Here is a 21,456-nt window from a genome sequence, read left to right on the forward strand (position 1 = left end):
ATGCTTTACATAAAGTTAAAATGCACTGAACTGGGAGCTGGGTAAATACTTTGGCAATATGATGGGCTTCACAAAACAATCACAGAATCATTGAATGGCCTGGGTTGAAAAGGACTTCAAACATCATCTAGTTTCAACCCCTTTACTATGAGCAGGGTCGCCAACCACTAGAAAAACAAAACAAAAAAATGCCATTTTTGCAACCAGAGATTAATGAAGGCTCTAAAACTTCCTCTGAAAATTAATCATTACAAAGTTTTGATGCTCTTCATTTTTCAGAGGTCAGCCCTTAACTGTGCTATGCCAGTGCCTGAGAATCTGCTACTACCAGACCTACCTTCATGTGATATTCGAGCAAAGTATAGCACAGAACTAAGAAAAGCAAGCCCTGGGGTGAAGAATGGCAAGTACTGCTTTTAGAGCAATGAAATACAATGACAGTTGTAAGGTTCTGCCTATGTAGCTCTGGAAGTGCAAAGGTCTGATCCCTCCCCAGCAAGTGCATGCTGGCACAGCTTCTGCACAGACGTGATTTCATGTGCAACATTTTTCTTCCAACTGACTGTGCCTGATTTACTCAGAAAGAAATATAAACAACACCTGTAAAAATGGTACTTTGTCAGTACTATGGGCACACCTTACTGCCTGAGAATCACTGCAGTATTGCACTTCAGGTGCAGATGTTCATATGCAGGCAAAAGGCAGCACGGAAAGAGTAAACTTTGTTCAAGCTATGATTGCTCTCAGCAGGGCTTGTCGGAAGTGGAGTCAGTTGACCATAGCCAGGAGCACTGCCCTGGGGTCCTCACCACTGGGCCTGCTGTTCTTGGCAGGGCTGAGACAGGGTGGCAGCAATTTCAGACGTAAGACGGGAGAATGAAACAGTGAGCCTTCCATGTAATGAAACTGGGAACAGGTAATATGCTGGCATAGGTATTCTAACAGAACATGCTTAGGGCTGAAAAACACTAAAAAGAAAGGTGATGTTGGAGTCGTAATTTAGTGATCATTACCTCTAAAGGTCACAATGCATTGGATTTGGGGAGGTCTTTGTAGGCAGGATGCATCATATTTTTAATATTTAATAATTTTTTACTACACTGCAGTACTGCACAGCCCAGTGTGCACATGACTATCAGTCATCACTCTTGATCAAACAGATTGTTCTCAAGTCTTATGTTAAACATAGATTTTCTCCTCTAGATTTCTCCAAAATGCAAGATTGAGGCCAACCCTCTGCAGAACTCTTCTCTTTGCAGGTTTTTAAGTCAGCTCCTATGTACTCATTCTAACTGCCAAAAAAGGTTAAAAAATTCATAGTAGTGACTTCATCCTGACAAAATTTGTAACATACTGTGTACTACTTCTTCCTCCTATAGCCATTATAAAGCAGCCTATGACATCTACTGTAGCTAATTTTCCAAAAATTGTTCACAGTTGGTCCAGATCAAAGTACCTACTGCCAGATAATCCTCTACTGCACAAATGTATTAAACTTCAGGCTGTATTATTAATATCGTGTATAACCCCAATCCTGGTGTAGCATCAAACCTTAGTGAAGAAAAGTTGATGTAAACTATTCATGTGGACACAAAGAAGGGGAAAAACTCGATTTAAGAAAAAAGAGATTACATCTACAACTCATTAAACCTAGCAATGCAGCCTGTTTCAAACAATTCACATATTGAGTTCAGAAACAATTCAGTATCCATCAGTAAGACATTTTTATGTAAAGACACTTGTCCATATTCTTATTTGCCTCATAAAGGACTTGTAGAAGTTTTAAACTCTTACTCCAATAATCATTAGCCCAGTGTATGCACAAAATAAACCACACCATCAGGAGAAACAAGATGCATCAGAAAAATGACGCATTGAGACCATTAAAAAAAGAACAGGGAATGCCAAGCAGTATTTTGAACCAAGAGAACTGAGCTTAATTTCTAGAAATACTGACTGAATATTAAATTAATGGAAAAGGTGTTGTTTAGGTCAGTGCCATTAATGAAGTAATGCTAGAATGACCTTAAATTTTTAAAAACTTATAGAACAAACCCATGGTGGATTTTTCATGCAACTTTATAACTGGAATTTTAGAAGACTTTAAAGCTTGAAGTGCTACTAGCTCTTTTCTGACCATGAGGACTTTGATAATAAGAGTAGTCATAACTCCTGCTTCAACAAAGACCTTTCACCATCTTACCAATCTTACAATATGGTACAGGGTGTTAGGGATCACCTGATTAATGTATTATCCATAACAGGCAGCGGAGAGCAAGAAATGCAGGACCTCCATTCAGCTGCCTGTGGCTCCCTTACAATCTGCTGCATTTACATGCACAACTGTGAGGGAGAGATGCCATAAGTTTAACCAGAGATGGAGAGTTTTTGCAACTAAGTTGTCTCTCAATTTTGGGAAAATATTACAAAGAGATACTCCAAACCATCACATTTTGAAAACATCACTGTTCCTACCAGCTTCCAAACAGCTGAATGCTCACCTCTTTTAGATTATCTGCTTTTTTTCTATGCCTGTCACTCAAAATGTTTGTTTTTGTTACTAGAGGTAAATGGTCCTAAAATCCAATGAGATGTATGAACGTCAGCTGTGTTTACTGAGCAAATTAATCTGCACACTTTTCCAAAAGCTTTCAGAATTTAAATTCCTGTGCAAGAAAATATTAGTAACATCCTAAGCTAATTCTGGCGAGTGAGATTTCACCATCAATTTGTATAGATAAGGCAGCTTCCCCTCACTGAAAAAAACGTTTTGGAACCAGGGTTTGTTTTGTTTTGTTTTGTTTTGTTTTTTAATATATATTCAATTTTTTAATGTTTTATTTGCAGTGTCCTCTATGCCTGTTGGTACTGGCACAGCACACACACTTGGGGAAAATTAATTAGCAACTGAAAGTGCTAAGTGAATCGGTACAAGTAAGTGCAGTGAAAAACTCTATGGACACACCCAGTTATAGATAAACTTTGTTTTAGTTTAACCGAGATTTAACTGCAGTAAACTAAGATCATCTAACCTGTGAATAGGATGGTTTACAGCGTTGTTAATCCTTGCACTTCCAGTTGCTCCACTTTGGTTTTCCGGCAGATCAATAGTTTGTTCTGACGTCCGGGCACAGTTTGCAGCCACCTGCTTCCCCCTAGTGACAAGTTTTGAGAATGTATTGAGTTTAGAAACTCTAGAAGCAGCTTTATATGTTTCTATACTGTGACCACTACCTGCTTAGCAGTATTACATAAACCTAGATTAATAATTCTGAGACCCATAAAACTAACAATTGGTAAATGTTTTCAAAAATTCCTATTAGCATTATTGACTTGTCTGGTGAAAGAAGTCTAAATGCACTTGTTGAGAAAGATGACAAATTCAAGCTTTATGCATTAGTACTGCAGCACGAATCAAAGAACTCTGAAGACTGCAAGCAAAAGAAGTCATGTTGTAAAGATTTCACTTTCCTAAATATCTGTTAGAGAACCGGGGGGCTCCAACTGGAATGTGCTTTATGGTGTGACAACCACACCCACTAAAAGAGCAGTATCTAAAGCAGCTTGATCCAAGATTGCTTTCTTATGTATAAAAACTTAGGAGCAAACTTCACGTGGAAAATCTTCCCTCCGACTCTGTCACTACTTTTTTTTTTTTTTATTCTTGCTGTTACAAGAATGCGAGACCTCTACTTCATGTAAATGTCTGTTCTTTGGCTGCAGGCCTGGAAACTCATGGCACAGGCACCATAAAAGACTGATTTCCTATGAGTTTCCTGTGCCTTTTCAATCAACCACCTCTTAAATCCCTTCTAAAACCACCAATAGCCACCTACCATCAGCTGAACTAGTCAAGTATTTGAGTTTATGAGCAGGCCTGTAAGTGTTTCTTTCCTGTTAATGAGGTGGGTTTCTGATAGAGGCATGAAGAATCTGTTAGGAAAGGCAGGCTGAATATCCACATGCATAATGGTGTGTATGTGGCTGCAGCACACATTAACAATCATAAAAGAAATCTTTAACACACAAACAGTACTTATAAAAGCATGGACACTCACAATGGCTATTTAATTCTAGGGTCTGAAATCCATAAGATCACTCATGGCACAGAGGGCTTTCTGCTATCCTGGAAGACGGAAAAAAAAAAGTGCATAGAAAGGAGATAATTCTATCCAAAACCCAATCAGATGAAATTATGATCACATTTATTTAACATTTTAAGGTTATGAAATTCACAATCACTGCAGATTTGTTTGCAGAACAGTTAGTTATTCCTTTACAGTGTTAATTTTTAGCACACACTGCATTATGATGGCAAATCAGAACAGAAATTTGCAGATTGAGTCAGTAAAACAGAACTACTCTCATCACCCTATAGCAGTAAATGCTGTCAGTGCTGAAGTCCTTATATCTCTTGGGCAGCCCCAGGCATGTTGCCCAGTGTTCTATCAGGACCTTGAATGCTCAAGAGCAAGTTGGAATCAGTTCAGGAAGCACAAGTAAATATTCTAATATCAGTGGCTACTTCCAGGAGTTAAGGATAGGAGATGGCTGGCAAGTATTTTTCATGGATTCTTCTGCATCCTTGGGAAGATAGAGATATGAACCTCCAAACCTTAACAAGATAAAGGATCCTTACATTATTTGTCCTCTCTGGTCGTAAGGAATTTTAAAAAAGAGATAACTCAAACGACAGATGGGTTTTAAATTAGCTGAATTCTGTTGATTTCTACATGAGAAGAAATGCGTTTGGATAAGTAATTCCTTTTACTTTCTTACAGTTTGTATAATTGATCTGGGACATCTTTACAGAGAATGGCCTAGGGCTATATCATTTGTATTGATGTCAGCACATACAGAACAAATTTTTGTAGTAAAATGGCTGCTGTCTTAAAACACTGAGGACAATATATCAGTTAGTGCTAAAAATTCCCCTTTACCATTCAGCTTACTTGCTTACAGATTGGGAGAAACTTACCAGTATTATTCCCTTACAGCTTCTGTGTCTCAGAGACTGTGGTCATAGATAGTCTCTGCATTTCAAATCTCATGGAATGCAGAATATTCCAATGTGTTGATTTTACTGAGCTCTGTTCTTCACAGGCCAGGATGATCAAGCAGTCATCAGGCACCAATTTAAACATGAAGTAAGACGTATTCCAGACTGTGTATTACTAAGGATATAGAGTTCATGACATTAATTAGTAAATACATCTAGGCAAACCTACTTACAGTCTTTTAATGTTTTTAGTTTAACATATTGTTCTAACTTAACTTGTTGATGATTGCTGTGTCCTTTTATCAACTGTGAACTGGCAAGAAAAGGAAAAAATATATATTCATTTAAAATTATGGACTTTTGAAATTATGAAAAAATCCAATCCTATTTCCTTACCTTGCAGGACTGTGGCATCCCAAGACAGACACTGAGAATCCTGAGTTAACAAGTATTAGGAGAAATGTCAAGGAATTGATTATACCAGTCTGACAATTAGAGTTAGAGCCAAAAGCCAGACCAAACAAGATCAACAAGGAAAATGAAACGAGAAGTCCAATGATACCTAATGTATCTGTGGACTCAGTAGTGAACAAGTGATATGGCACATTATGGCAATTCACACATTAACTCTTAGTTCAAGAAAAGAGTGTGTTCTTGGGGTCTGTAAAATCTTTAATAAAACAAATTCTCACTGTTCAGAAATGTGGCCCTTGCTGCCCTACATTCCGAACACCTTCTGCCACATTACCCCAGCTAATTGTTATTGACATTTCAAGAGCATTAAATTCCCAAAGAACATGAATAATTCAGCCATAATTAATAATGAGAACGTGGACAGAATCATTACATAGAGCAAAGAAGGGCAGATTGAACACCTAAGCTAGTGCCAAATCATTTAAAGAATATTCTGGATTATCTTGATATAGCAGAATGCAAACATTTCCCTTGTTAGACCAGACCTCATTTTCCATTGAAAGCAGCTCTTCTGGAGCCAGACCACTATGAAAATAGCATTGCATTCCGTAACAGATAAAGCTTAGGTGTCTGTGTCTAAAATTCAGACATCTAGTACCTAAACATAAGTGGCATGCAGCTTAAATGCATCTTACATGGTTTGCAGCATAACAGCTTTCTACTGGCCTACACACAAAACCTTAGCTGTACATGCAGTCTTTTCTATCCCATGCTAAACAAGTTATTACAGACTCACATTACCCAATGGTTACCTTAGTGCCAAGCAATCCTGAAAGCCAGGCTGTTACTGTCCAGACTATCTGAAGTGTCTGAGGGAAATGAAATGCACTCTGCTACGAGAAGTACATGCAAACCTTGTTGTCTAAAGAAATGCTTTTCTGACCTTGCATGTTGAGAGGTGGTGGAGCCATACAGGTTACAGGTGATGTTACACATGCTTCATTAATTCCTTGGGACAGCAGCCAAGGCCTGATCCTGTACTGGAGTTGGGTTCTACCTTTTGAGCTTCATTTCTAAACAAACCATCAAGTTGGGTTCAGTACCATCTGAGTACACCTTCCTCTGCATATGCAAGATAAAAGCCTGCTCAGATTGTGACAGAAATGACAATAGTTAGTGCTGATTTATGTTTTTTTTGTTGCCAGGTTGCTGCACTTGCACCTTATTATCCCATACCATCACTTGTTGTTTATTTGGACTAAATGTCAGTATATACAGTTTCTGGAAACTTATGAGCTCCTACATGTCAAAACAACATCTTTTAATCCCAGTTCCATGTATACTCCATTCTTTCTTGACAGTTATTTTTTCTTAGTTATTTTTTCTTTTCTGCTCAGAGTTGATTTACATTATTTCAAGCTTGGAAGGCATCCAGAATCAGACTGGCATAGAGTTTTGAATCTGTGATATTGGACAATTAATGTAAATTCACTAACACTTCATCAATTAAGAGTGAATCTAAAACCTTGATCACAAATTACACAAACTGAATCAAAACACAGCCATGAACCTTAAACCACTACTTAAACAGTCAGCATCAGAATTGATTTTGACATCATGCTTGTGCTTTGCTGGTATTTGTCTTTGTGCTCTTCATTTCTTTCTACTCTTCACCCATTTCTATTTTGAATCACTGTATTTACTGTTCATATAACAGCTTGAGCTAATAATCTGTTATTCCATTCTCACATACAAGCATAGCTACAGGATATAATAGGCAGAAGATAACATTTAGTGTCTTTGTAAAGAATAAATGGATACTGACTCATCCTTTCCTCATTCCTTAGAAGTATAACTAAACTTTTTCTTTAAACTAATTTGATTTTGTGATATCAGTATTTCTTTAATGTATCTACAAATAATAGTGAAGGACAACCTGGGCATCCTCTTCCTTCTTCCCTCGGGTTAGCAAGATGCAAAAGATGCACCCCTCAGCCTTTCACTTAATCCCACTGAGAGATAACAACTCTATTAAACTGAGCTTGATATTTTTCCTGTATGCTTCCTCAGAAGCATTATCCATCAAGTAGCTGTGAAAAGAAAATGAAGCCAAAACAATACATCCGATTTCCATGCCAACAAACCCTGTAGTTAGTGTTAAAGCTAGACCCATTTTGGTTTTCTGCCTTTGATCATTTTCATCACTTAGAAATCTAGTATTAATGAATCCTGCATTTTAGTGCAGCATTAGCTCCTATGGCAAATATTTCAAACTTTTCACAGAAAACAATTGCTAATTATTTCTGAAGAAAACAGCTTCACATTGACAATCTGCAGAGAGTCCAAATTAATTAAATTATTCATGTAGAACATAAAATTGTTTACAGGCACAGAACAAACTCAAGTTGCCTTTACACTGATTCCACCACTTAGCAAGGAATAATTTTTATCTCTTTTTCTTCCCATATCCACATAAATGGCAGTAAGACCAGCCTCCTATCCACAACACTATAAATGTTTCTATTTTTGACAGATGCCTGAAGTATCCAAGTGCATGTGAAGGAAATCAATTATTCTCCTTGAGAAATTTTTAATTTTGGACAAACTACTTACCTTTAGAAAGAACTGTCAGGTTATTAAAAAAGAAAAGTGAAATGCTGACCTGTGTTGCTGTATAACTTCATGCTGATTAGGCATTAACTTCCAACTCTACCTCATCAACTGTAACCACAGAAAACCTATTTGGGATGCAGAAGCCTTGGGCTTGGATAGTTCCACTTGCTGTCAGTAAGAAGCTATTGACATATGTAACAAATATAAATATTCCAGTGAGAAAGGTTCAAGGCAAGTAAGGTTTTAATATTTTATTGATAAACAGCAGAAAATGCAACTTTTGTTTATCACACCACTGGTTGTCACATCCACTTGTACACATCTGAGTAAACTTTTGCACAGCTTTAATATAATAGCTGCCATTCTGAAAATAACCTGATCATACAGTGGCACAAAGACTCAACTTTGAGAAAGATACGAGGACACAGGTCAGTGTGGTAGGAGCAGCAGAAGAACTTGAGGACTGTAAATCCAACAGCCACAGAGTATAATCTTAGTGACTGTTTTGAACTGAGCCATCTGTTGCCTTGACCACACTGCCAGCAGTAGTTTAAAGGTAACCAGAATGTGTCTATACAAGCTACAAGATAGCAGAACTCACATGCTCTTTGAAAAGAACAGGACTTAAATGATATATATGGTAAGCACTGCAGATGACCTTTTAGCATCTTTCTTACCATGAATGAGTTTTTTAGCACAGGGAAAACACAAGGCTCTTTGATTTGTATAACCAGAGGCTCAATAAACTCCTGTTCTGTATCCCAGTAAACCCATCCTGTAATATTTGCTTTAGATATTATTCCTGTACCTGTATGGTGTAACTGTTATCAGAGCCCATGAATAACTTTGTTCATACTCTCTAGTAGTCACCTATATTGTTGGTGCCCCTCTTTACAGTAGACAGTGGTCCAAAATAGGATATATACACATATGTATATATAATTATTTTTGTTTGAAAAGTGGTTATTTAACAGAATGCATTATAGGTCTGTAGATGAAGATTTGAAATGCTGCTCCACAGGCTGCTTTCCATCTTCTAGAACTCTGGAAATTCGCTGCAAAAAGAGAGGAACAGAGTGACAGGTGTTAAAATGATGATTATATTGGGTTCAGTAATACCAATTACTAGCTTGTGCCCATACTCTGTGGTTAGAGAAAAAAATCATTGACCAAATTTTCATAGTTTAAACTCATTTCTCTATCCTGCAGAACCATAAATCTATATTTAAACCTGTTCACAGTATTTCAGTGATACTGTGCAAGCAGTATATTAGTAAATTTTAAAAGCATTCTTATCAAGTGCTTTTTTAGATTTGAAAAAAAGGGACATTTTGTTCTAATTTCATATGCAGTTTACATTTGAACGTGTATGGATGAGGTCATGTTGAAGAGTTGTTACTCCTCAGCCTTAAAAGAACATTACCTGATAAATTGAACATTATTTACACTCTACAAGCTTCAAATTAGGAGTATTTTTGTCCATACCAGAAATAAATGAGTATGGAAACATCTAACTGCTGAATATACTAAATATTGTTCTGGAAGCATCTACTTTCATATATATCTATATATAAACTGCATGAATTAATGGATGGACATGAAACCTGTTCACCAGAAAAAAGAAAAAAAAAAGAAAAAAGTCAACAAAATACAGAAATCAATCTTATTTGAAATATCAGTAGGGAGGTAACATGTAAAACATTACAGATGTCACAGAATGCTTAAGCACTATGTATGTCAATAGCCACAAGCATCTGTGTGTCATCCTCTCCTACCTAAAAATAATGGGATAACTCAAAAACCTTTGAATCTTGATATCTGCACTGCATACTTTTTCTTGTTTCTCTCACACACTGCATTAAATTCAGTGGTGTTTAATCTTCTGAAATTTCCACACAAGTCAGAGAAAAGTTTACTACTTAGAAGGAAGGGAAACTCTTTCCAGACACATTTACTCCAGCGTAAGCCTATTTCTTCTTTATAACAATTATCTCATACAGCAGAAACTAACTCACACTCCTCACATTTGCCATATATGCAATGATTACCTTACTCTGATGCTAGTGAAACTGCACAATGTAACTCAACTGAACAAGAAATTACTGGTTTTGCTAGTGTTATATATATAAGTCAGAGAAAATCAGCAGGTCAAATGTGACCTCTTGTGGTACAGGTGCAGAAGTGCACATCTGCGCCTTTATGTTAAACGTATCAAGTACATCCTAACTTCAAAAAGCAGTCAGAGGCAAATTTTTGCTTACCCATAGAGTTTCCACTTCTCTCTCTGATGAGAGAAGCAAAAAAGATAACGGTTTAACTTAAAGTCTCATGATGTTTTAAAATGACTTCATTTTCGTAGCTTAGAATTTTTAAAGAGGCTGCTCTTTTTACCATAAACACACAGAACTTACCATTGTTTTAAACAACTGATTCACCTTCTTTTTCTTGACGGTTTTCTTATCACCATCTGAAGTGGAAGGAAACACTGGCTGACTCAGCCTGTGTGATGCAATTGTTTCATCAGGTGCCACAGAGCTGACAGACAGAGTTAATCCTGAGAACAGACCGTTGTACAAAACAAAACAAAAAAGGAGAGTCAGAGAGAGATAAAGCAGAATTTGAAATATCTAATGCAATTATTAGAGAGAAAAAAGACTTTTGTAATCTAAACTTACTCCTCAGAATACTGAGCTTCATTGCATTCTAAATGAACAGTGAAAAAAAATCAATACATTTGATTCATAGATTGAGTCTGGATAGGAAACTACTGTTGTATTGTAATAAATGCCTGTTGTAGCCATATAGAAAAGATAGGGACAATGAGAGGGTTAGATGAAGTGCAAGCTAAGAAGCCAGATATGGTATGGAAGAAGCATGGGGCAAAGGACACTGAAATTGTGCAACATTTTGTCTGTATACTCTGGCCTAGAAATAAGTTTAAGTTATACTTTTCCCTTCTCTATTACACAGTCATAAGTTTTCCTGTGGGCAGTTGTGTTACTTCATTTCCCCTTCCTCTTTCTCAGAGGAAGGCTTATAAGATTATTCTCTAAAATGAATAGCAGAAGTTGACAACGTTACTATTGGGCAATCTCTGGGGAAATTCACCTGCCAAAGCAAGCTACAGAGCATTTCTTCCTGCATGAAACCCTCTGATACTGTGCTGACTGAAGACTAGAGAAGCCCTTGCTTCTGCAAGTGATGCCCTATAGATCAGAGAAGATGAATAAACATTGCCTTTTTGAACACAAGGGAATGCTCATACCATACAAGGAAGCAAGATCCTGAGCTCCAGAAAGATTTTTAGAACTTGTATGTTAGTACTAGGTAGTGGTGTTATCAAGCAATAGTCCAGCCTCACATGCACAATGCACACTTAAGATGTAATCTTTGTCTCAGAAGCTCAGGGCCACGCACAGATAGCTGCCTGCTTCTGCTCAGGGCAATCCCTTCATCATTTTCTTAAGTTGCCAAGAAGTGCAGAATGCTCACAGTCTTACCACAAGGAGCTTACCTGGAATTGTTGGCATAGAACGACTGACAGAGCTCATCTGCTTGAGAACAGATGTTTTCTGAGGTGCCACTGCATGTTCTGAGAGGTTGGTGTCGCTCATGAATTCGTATTTCCTTGACAGCTGTTTTAAAATAGTGTAATGCTATTAATAATGAAGTGGGATATAAGGAACAAAGATCCAAGCAAAATAATGTTTTGTGATAAGGATATGAGATATGTCTGAAAGGAGGTTCTGGCAAGGTGGGTATCACCTCTTCTACTTAACTAATGATAGGACTAGAAGCTTGTCCTGCTTCATTCAAAATTTTCTCAACTGTGAAATCAAATGTTGAACTTGATAGCCAATCAGCCAAAAGTCAACCATTCTGCAGTGAATCGAGTTTTTACCTTCCTTCCTTTTCTATCCTTAAGAAAGAATGGGTCAGTGTAACTTCCTGCAATGTACCTTTCCCCCTTATTCTTTTAGGGATCTTTGAACTCATAGGTCAATAAAAAGAGAGAAAACTTTTTCAGACGTGAATTTAACTGCTTGCTAGTTTCAAGTTAATATGTAAAGATAAAAAACCATCTCTCTAAGACTTGATTAGAATAGTTAGAAGAGCTCTGAACTAAGATACTCATCTCCCAAAAGAATCTTAGCTCTCTATTCAACTCACTTTCCCTTTGATGATTCCTCCAAAATTTTTGATCAAATGACTTGCACTCTTTTTCATTCAGCAGTCATGCAGTGCCTGATATTTTAATTTAGATAGGGCTTGTCTATCAAGAGGACATCTTTGAGATTTTTTAAATTCTTTTTACACTATATGAAGTCTCCTGAGGACTAAAGTATTAAAAAAAACCTCAAACACTGTGTGCATTATATAAGACATTCAATGATCTATTAGTGTGATAAAGGCACTCAGATGATCTGTGAAGTGAGAGACACCAGTGCTTCCAAACTTCAGTCTGATACCATTTGAGGAACACTGTTTGCAGTCTTGCAGTTTTCTAACAGCTGCATGTTCCATAACAAAGTACAAGAACTACAGGACTCATCACTTTTGAAATAGCCCTGACTACAAGGAGCTGCCATGAAGTGTCAGCACAGTGAATTTCCTCTCAACAGGAAAGCATGTTTAACCCTCACAATATAGTACTCCATTTTAAGTTAAACAGACTTTGGAATTCTGCAGCTATAAAGCTATGCTATCTGTCATCATAAACATATAGAGAATATATCTGATTTTTCCACTGATTTGTTTCTTAGTATCTTACAAACCTCATTCACAGCAGGTCAGATTGCCTCTCTATCCTGTGTATTTCCTTTTATGACAGCTAGAGTTCTATGTGATATATATATTTTTTGGATAAGAAAAGGATTGATTTCCTCTTTTTATGGATTATAAAATATGACTGAATCAGTAACATACACATTTCATATCAGAGATGGAAATATCAGGTGCTGTCTTCTCATCAACAAACACCACACTGCTTCTTTTTGTTCTTTTTTTGGACCTTCTCATCTTAACTTCAGGGTTAGGATTAATTTGTGGAGCATTCTTCTCCAATTCTGACTTCACTGGTTTCGGTAGCGCTACTTCCAGATCAAAGCTGCACGAGCAAAGAAGAAAAAACAGAGAAGTTGCTGAATGATATTTTCAAAGCCACTTGTATTCTGACATAATTTCCCCGTGAAATATAAATGCAGGTCATCCTTTCCCTTGACTTTCTAACCACTGGCAGAAAGTACGTGATGTGTTTCAGCTAGCAACTGTAGATACTAATAAAGATGCCTGCCTTTCAGGAGGTATTACAATGTCTTCAAATGTTGTAAAGATTGTAAAACAGTAGTAAGAAGCACAGATCTCTTTTTGAACATGTGTGCATTAGCTCAAGTACTCCTAGAGAAGATGGGGTGAGATCTCATAAAGAGGATTTATGTGGGGTGATGGTGGTGCTGGAAGCAAGACCTGTTATTGAACACAGTGGAACAGGAGTAATACTGTCTCTAATCATGTTTTAAATGCATCCTCCTTTTTATTTCAGCATATGCGACAACAGTGCATGTAGTGATAAAATCTTCCTCCAACACTCTTAAAATCTTTATGATTTAAATATTGGGCTATTTTTAGTTTAATTAAAAAAAAATATGAAATTAATGCTAGCTTTATTCCCTCTCTGCTGATGAAATTGAACATGGGGGCTGATATTATTTTACAGCTTACAAACAGGTAAAGCAAAATACGTTACTTTGCTGAGCCATCTGAGAGACCATATCATGAGAAAGCACAACAGGTGCATGACTCAGCTGCTTAGATACAGTTTCCTGGTTACATATGAGGTGCCCAGCTTTGTTAGAGACATGAGTTGGTAGATACGACACAAATCATGGTTGTGTGCTACACACTTAGATATGAATGTTAGGAAAAAAACCTCATAAAGTGATACTATGCAACTTTGTTAGAAAACTCAAACCTGGGATCATTTAAAATTTAATTAAATTAAAAAGGGTTTAACACTGAACTGTCAGTCAAATATGCAAGAAGATAGGCAGATCTTAGGCAAATTGACTTCCAAGTTACTGTCATACACCTTTAGACCTTCTACTTTTCATAAGCCAAATTCTCAAAAAAAAGAGATCAGATGTTAAAAAACAATCACAAACACTGCACCATTTTATATATGCTTTGCTTGTGAAGAAACTCTGTGCCCAAAGGATCATTTTTTAAGCACTCAAAACAACTTGTGGATGAAAAACTAAACAAAGATATCTACAACTGTTCTTTGGAATTCCACAACTTTTTTTTCCAGAGTTGCAGTTAAAAAAGTATAGGAGGACACCCGTCCTTCTCCCCATTTCTTTATGTTTTTCAATTAATTATTTTGTCATTCAGGTTGTTCTGAAGAAATGTCTTCCTGAGTGAGACTCGAGTGTTGTTTGGAGGAAATGATAACGAAAGTTTAAATAATTTCTGCATAGCCTGAAGAGACTGCTAGTGGGCTTTAACCTTGAATGCCTCTTTATTCTTCTAGTAAATCTTTTAGTTTCATCCCATAAAACTGGCTTAAAAACAGGACTCAAAGAATGACCAACCTTTCTGGAGCAATTTTGTTTGGAGTGGTGCAGTCTGAATTCATGGAAGTCATTGAAATAACCGACAGCTGGCGATAGGATCTCAGCATTGATCTTGGCCGTCCCACTCTCTTGTCATCAAAATCTGGCTATAAGATGAATAGAGGAATATTTTCTATCAAGCACGTTTGGGTCAACCTTATTTCATCCCTTTTCTCTAGGTTTAAAGACAGCACAGATGTTTTAACAGTTGGTATAAGTGAAGTTATTTGCTACCATTAATTACTGTGATTGTTTCCTCTTCCTGGATACACTCCTAGGGTCTTAACCTAAGACCTCTCAAGATCTAAGTTACAGTGAGTAGCTAAACAAAATGCAATTTATAGCTTTAGTTTGTCCTTCCTAGAAGACTTTAATCATGTTCTGTCTTCAATACAACAGCTTCTGCCATCACTGCACATTAATATAGCCTTTTTCATTATATGTTTGCTGACGAAGACAAAATTGTTATTTCCCAAATAGCCAGACAGGAAGAACAGGAGGATTCTCCATGTTCTCATGTATCCATCTTGTACAAAATCATATGTTACACCACATCTCTCTGCAAAGCATGAAAATATTAATCAGCTTGATGTTGACAATTATTTATACTTTGCAGCCTGATACCAAATTAACTGAAAAAAATCTGATATATTTCCAAATGCTTTCTTGTTCCTCATTGCTAATAAAGCAGAGACAAGAACAGCACTTCTAGAATTGTTTTCTTTCTTCAGGACTGACCTCTGGGATGCAGAATTATAGTGTGCTCTGTTCATTTCTTGGTCATATATTTCTGAGATGAGCATGGCAGCCTTTGGCTCATCACTGCATCATGAAATAAGCCAGATTTTTGAGCATTTCCCAGTGCACAAATACCATAAGTTACTTTTCCAGGCAACTACAGTTGATCACAATTTAAACATATCTACTACATTTTAAAAACATTTCAGACTAAAACACAGGCTTTTTTTTTTTCTTCCTCATTATTCAGAAAGTATTTGGCTTTCCACATTGTTTGTATCAAGACTGATCTTCACAAGATTTGGAAACATATTCAGTGCCAAGAACTATTTTCAAGGTTTTTTTTTTCTGCAGAGCTTTCGTGCATTACTTTTCCTTCTCTTTTAATAAAAAAAAACTTGCCAGCTATCAAAGAGAAGTAGACATGGCAAAATGGCAGTAATGCCACTATTCTCCCGTATTTCTTTTTAGTATCAACTAATTTTTTTTAGTGTTACTTACATTATAGATTCTACTTCACAATACAGCTGAAGTAGTTAGCACAGGAAAACGAATTTCAGATCAAAGCTCTAAGATACTGTGAAAAACTAAAAATCTGAGAAGCACAAGAATTTGCTTTTACTTCCTTGTAAGGAAGTAGAAATACTATAAGGAAGCAGAAAAGAATTGTCATTTTAATATAAATAATAACATACTCCAAATCTTTCAAAATGAGGAATGCTTAATAGGTCAGATGATTCATCAACTATCTGGCTAAAAAAACTCAGGTCTTATTACCTTCAGATCACAAGATAACTCATGAGAAACAAAAATTTAGTACATGCTTTTGTTTAGAAGAGAAGAACATGATATGTACTAAGTAAAGAAAGTAGAAGAAAGGAGTTAAAAAGGACACCAATACCAATTCTCTGGCTCCGTATTGTTTTTCCACTTTCGCTTTTAAATGCTTGAAACATTCCTCCATTCTGTCATGGAAAGGACGAAGGTTTTCGGAAACTCTTCTTTCATGAATTTTAATTCCAGCCCCCAGGAAGGGTATCTTGAAGAGGGCAAAAGGAAGAAAAAAGTGAGAATATCAACTGAGTCTGACAGGTCCTCTAACTCTATTTCGATTATCTGCTAAATGAACTACAAAGCTGTTACTGTGATTGATGGATAGATTTATTAGCTGACGCTGAGGTGACCAGGAGTGATGTTGCTGTACAGGAGCAGCAAAGAGGCAAATCAGTACCAGCTGGAAAGGGCTCTAGAAAGTGGACTTGTTCAGTCATAGTGAATTTTTTTTTCTGTACTTTGCATTTAATGTTAAAGTCTTATGAAATGAAACATGTGAGTTTAAAATAAGTAAGAAAATCTTTAGATACCTGCTCTTGAAGATGCCTGCCGTGGTTTATAAGAAATATGGCAGGGATGAAAATTATCCACATGGTCTCTCAGCAAGTCATTTCAAACTCTTTCAAATAGAGGAATAAGTGGCTCACTGAAATCAGTTACTGGAGGCTTAAGTGTGTGATCATTTTGACAATTTTTGCAGCAATTTAGCATGCTAATGCCTCATTACTGAAAGGTGACCTCTTCCTTTCTCCTGGAATTTATTCTGCAGATTTCCTTTGCATTATGCACATCTCAAAAATAAATCAGTAAGTTCTTCAGTACAGAAAGAACGACTCAAACCAGAAGCAGTTTTCACTAACCAAACTGACTACATTGTGTTACCCCTGTGCTTCCCTTTTCTCAAACTCATATTTCAGGAATGTTTTAGGAAAAAGTATTTCTGTATCAGCTAATGAAACAACTCCTTCTACTTGAAATTTCTTAAAAATCCTCGCCCTTTGCCAGATGGAACAGCTTGCTTGTCAAATAAAAAAATGAAGTAAATGTATAGTGAAGCAAGTATGATAGTTATAGTACTTTTCTGTTTTCTCTTCCCTAAAATTCCTTTCATTGCTTTTATATTGCTACTGATATCTCTGCTATATTAATAACATCCAGTTAAAAACAAATAAAAAGTATCTTTGAAGATGGTGGATGACATACTTTTACAGGCTGTTTAATAAGTGTACTCATGAAGACAAAATTGTGGTGTTTCTCTTTAAAATAGAATGACTTTTCATTACTCTTCAGTCCTTGAAAATGGTGATTCATGAGATTTGTGCAACAGACTTGTCTACCCTTCTGCAGGTAACACTTCCTAACTACTTTACTACAGAGCTTTAGCTACTTCCCAGTAAAATTTTTTCTTGTGTGTTTTGTTCTGTGCTTTTTTTTTTCAAATCCACTTAGATTCCTTTTTGAGTATTGACCATATAAGTGCAATTAATATTGTATACATCACTCTTCATTAACCTCCTTGTTTTTTATTGTAGTTCAATTCAATGCACCTTTTAGAAACATGGTATTAAAAACTTATCTATTGAAGACAAAAGATCTATCTATACTCCCTAAGAGATTTACCAAGCCAGGTCCAGATTACTATTTTACTTCCTCATGCTACAACCATCAATTCATAGCACTGCATCCACTGAGTACTTCTGATGTTCAGAAAATGAGCCAGTGTTGGCCAGTGATACAGGAGAAAGCTGTTAAGGTTGGTGACTCAAAGAAATCACCAAACGGTGAGGAATTAAAATGAGATGGGAAGAAGCATCAAAAACTTTAAGAGAATAGTAAGAGATTCCTTTCAATTAATAAATTTTTCAAATAGTTTTTCAAGGCTGCAAGAGGAACAAAAGGTTTCTTGCTGTTACTAGTCCAACTTTTTAAAAGGATGGCATCAGATTAAGCCAGCAAGAAGGATTTATTTTTTTTTTAAATGAGTCAGATACTACAAAGAAAGAGATATGGAACATAGAAATGAAATATGTTAGGCCATACACTTCTGATAGTAACATTCCAGATCTGCTCACATTATTTCATTACATGTCTCTTGCAAGGAGATCACTATATTTTAGTTTGATACAGCAATTGCTATGTATATTAATTTACACAGCAAACAGCTCTTTCTCATTTAAATCATCTAGGTTTCAGAAGACCTCAGAGTTTTCTTAACAAAATATGTTGTGCAAAAGTTAAAGTCTCCCCTCATAGTCATTCATTATGCCATGTATTGCTGTCAATAACTTCTGTTTGGATGAGATAATGCAAATAGAACTGAGAATTTATGAGGTCATGTTTTCTCTTCTCCATTATCATAGGAAATGCTCATGAGAAGAGTTTTTTCCCTTAATTCTAGCAGAAATAGAGTTTTTTTCTTGCTACTACCTCGTGTGAGTACATTCTTATCTGCAAGGACAAAAGAGCTCTGCAGGTTAGTTGGCTTAAAAACAAAACAAGAAACAACCTCAGTGCTTCTAGTATAGGCAGAATATTTTGCTTTCCCCTGGAGATGAGATTTCAAAATATTCGCTAGCAGTATTCCATGCTGTTTGCCATAAAACAAACACGTAGCAACAATCTTGAATGGTCACTGAGTATGAAAATAAGTGCTATGAGCAACTAGCATTTCATTAAGATTTCTTAAGATTTCTCATGTAAAACAAACCAACCAATCCATAAACAAACAACAATAAAGAAAACCCCCCAAAAACAACAAAACAAAGCTGCCTCTAGGAAAGAGCTCAAGACAATTCATGCTTGCAAATGCTTGTTTTCCAATCACTTCATGCAGTCCTTAAATATACAACCTGAGTTTGAAGTCTTGAACCTTTTAACCACGAACATAGCCTATTATATACACATTTTGATAAACCATTCCAAATGGTATTTTCCACAAAGTACTTAAATTCTTTTCTGGCCCACTGCTTTCCCCAGGCCATAGGAAGCTGGTATGGGTAATTCCCCTGATTCTGGTAGCATTATCCTGAGGAAATAAGATGTAATTTTTGGAATTAAGCCATTTCTTCTATTTTTCAGATTAAAAAAAAAAAACAAATCTGAAGGACTGGGCAGTTTAGATCCCCAAGAGCATTGCAGCAATTTATGCTACATCACATGTTAAAGAATTACTGTCATGCTGTTTTATCAGTGATCTCAGGGGATTTGTAACAGAATTCATGCTTCCTATTGGGCTTTAAACTGAAAGGGTTTAAATCCTTTTCTCTTTTTAGCAGAAATCATTTGTATTTAAATAAGATAATAAATAGGTAATGCTTTTAGAACTAAACATATTCTGAAACAAAAGGTATAGAATTTCTAACCAGAATCTAATTCTTCTATTCCCTCCTCACAGTGGGGAGTGAAGAGTGAAGAAAAAAAAAAATCAAGTAAAAGTTTGGCATTGGTACAAAAACAGTAAAATTAACAAAGTCCTCTAAATGATGCTACACTGTCCTGCTAGAAAGTCATAGAAAGAAAAAAAAAAAGCAGCTGAGGAAGCCTTAGTTAACTGCTGATAGAAAGATGTTACCTGCCAAGCAATTAGATCTTTAAGTCTATTTAGCTTTTCTTGATCATCTGGATGGTCTCTGATATATTCTTCTGTAAAGAAAGCCTGAGACAAACAAAAATAATTCAGTCCATCATTTCAACAAATAAAGAGATCAGTGATTGGTTCAAAGACTCTAACAGGTTACCATAATATTTGTCATTAAATTAAAAGACATATGCATGCTTCTTAACCAGGTGCTCCTATAATTAATTGCTATATAACTTGAGAACTGAGGAGCTCTGTTAAGATATTCATTCTTCATAAAACACTTCTCAGCTTGAGACACTTACTGTGGGAAAGAAATTATTGTTTGTTTCGTAAACTTGCATTGAAACTTAAAAATGCACAAATTTGGAGAGCCACATGATTAAAATCAGAAATTTATTGAAGTACCTTACACTAACATTATGTAATGTTATAAAGAAAATGTTGTCATACTTAAGCAGAGCTAGGTACTACATACATACTACCCTTTTCTGAACAAAAAACGACTTGTCTTCCACACCCCCACCCTCCAAGTATGAAGGAAGAATAGTTGTCTGTAACTGCCAACTATTTGAAGAAGTGATACTTTATGACTAACATGGCATAAGTCACAGTCCATCAGAGTAAATCATGCTTACTGAAAGTATTTTATGTGTGTGTTCATGTAAATATATATACCATCCATTCAGCATGCTTGCAGCCCATCTAGCATGCTGAGCTTACTGGCATATACGTTTCATCAGGAAATGGCAGGCAGAAATAATAAATCTCTACAGCTATGGAGTAGTTTTACATTCAATTTCATTGTAAACTTTAATAATTTAGAATTCAATCAAAAAATGAATATATGAATTATTAAACATTCCTGCCTTTTTTTCTTTCTTTTTTTTTTTCCCTCAACAAAGTGGCCTCAGGGACAAACTTGCTACAGTTTAGTTCCTCAAGATGTCCAATTTTCCATGTATAGCAGAAAAAGATATATTTGTGTTCTAATTTTTAACAAATACTGCTCTGCAGAAAGACTGCAATTGCTCAGAAACACTAATAATAATGTAACACATCTAAAGCCTACAGCCCTACTGCTGCATAAACTTGATTTGCTTATTCCAGAGCAAACCTTTTGATGTGTGAAAGCCTTTTTCATTACATTTTGTAGAAAATGTACACACATATATAAAATATAGATTATTCTTTTAATTGCTATTAATATTGAGCTTATTACTCTCCCAGTATCTATGTTGGACCTACGCTACTTTCTGCTTTGAATGACTCCTGATCAGAGGTGACCAGCGTACAAGAATCTTTTAACTGATGAAGTTGTGGCCTTCGTATTCCCAGCTGAGTCTTCACTGCTACTTGAGAGAAAGTGTACCACCATCAAGTAGGACCAGGATGTATACATCTAAAAATAATCTCTCCTACCTTCTCATATTTAGCAAAGCCACCCATAACAGCTGGATCAACAATTCCGTTCAGAAGCATCGAAAGTGGATTGATAGGAAGGTTTTCATCACTCTGGTATTGGTTAATCATCATCAGAATTTTTTCATTTGTCATGGACATAGTCTCAATAGCGTTCTCTAAAGGACTAATTGTAGTCTAAAAAGAAATAAAAAAGATGAAAGATATATATTAAATCTCGACATAGATTATTTCTAACTTTATCCAGA

At 36.1% G+C, this 21,456-nt stretch overlaps 1 protein-coding gene across 1 annotated transcript in view; it reads right to left on the reverse strand.

The window, feature by feature from the left end:
* Window positions 1-8,262: 8,262 nt before the first annotated feature.
* DOCK2 (dedicator of cytokinesis 2) overlaps window positions 8,263-21,456 on the reverse strand; it is a 159,987-nt gene continuing 146,793 nt past the window's right edge. The window contains 8 exon segments of the mRNA XM_010718884.3: window positions 8,263-9,081; window positions 10,438-10,580; window positions 11,541-11,661; window positions 12,953-13,133; window positions 14,617-14,744; window positions 16,277-16,414; window positions 19,781-19,864; window positions 21,209-21,385. Coding sequence (XP_010717186.2) covers window positions 9,007-9,081; window positions 10,438-10,580; window positions 11,541-11,661; window positions 12,953-13,133; window positions 14,617-14,744; window positions 16,277-16,414; window positions 19,781-19,864; window positions 21,209-21,385 — 1,047 coding nt within the window. The 3' untranslated portion in view covers window positions 8,263-9,006.

This window comes from Meleagris gallopavo, chromosome 15 (genome assembly GCF_000146605.3).
Source record: "Meleagris gallopavo isolate NT-WF06-2002-E0010 breed Aviagen turkey brand Nicholas breeding stock chromosome 15, Turkey_5.1, whole genome shotgun sequence".
NCBI lineage: Eukaryota > Metazoa > Chordata > Aves > Galliformes > Phasianidae > Meleagris > Meleagris gallopavo.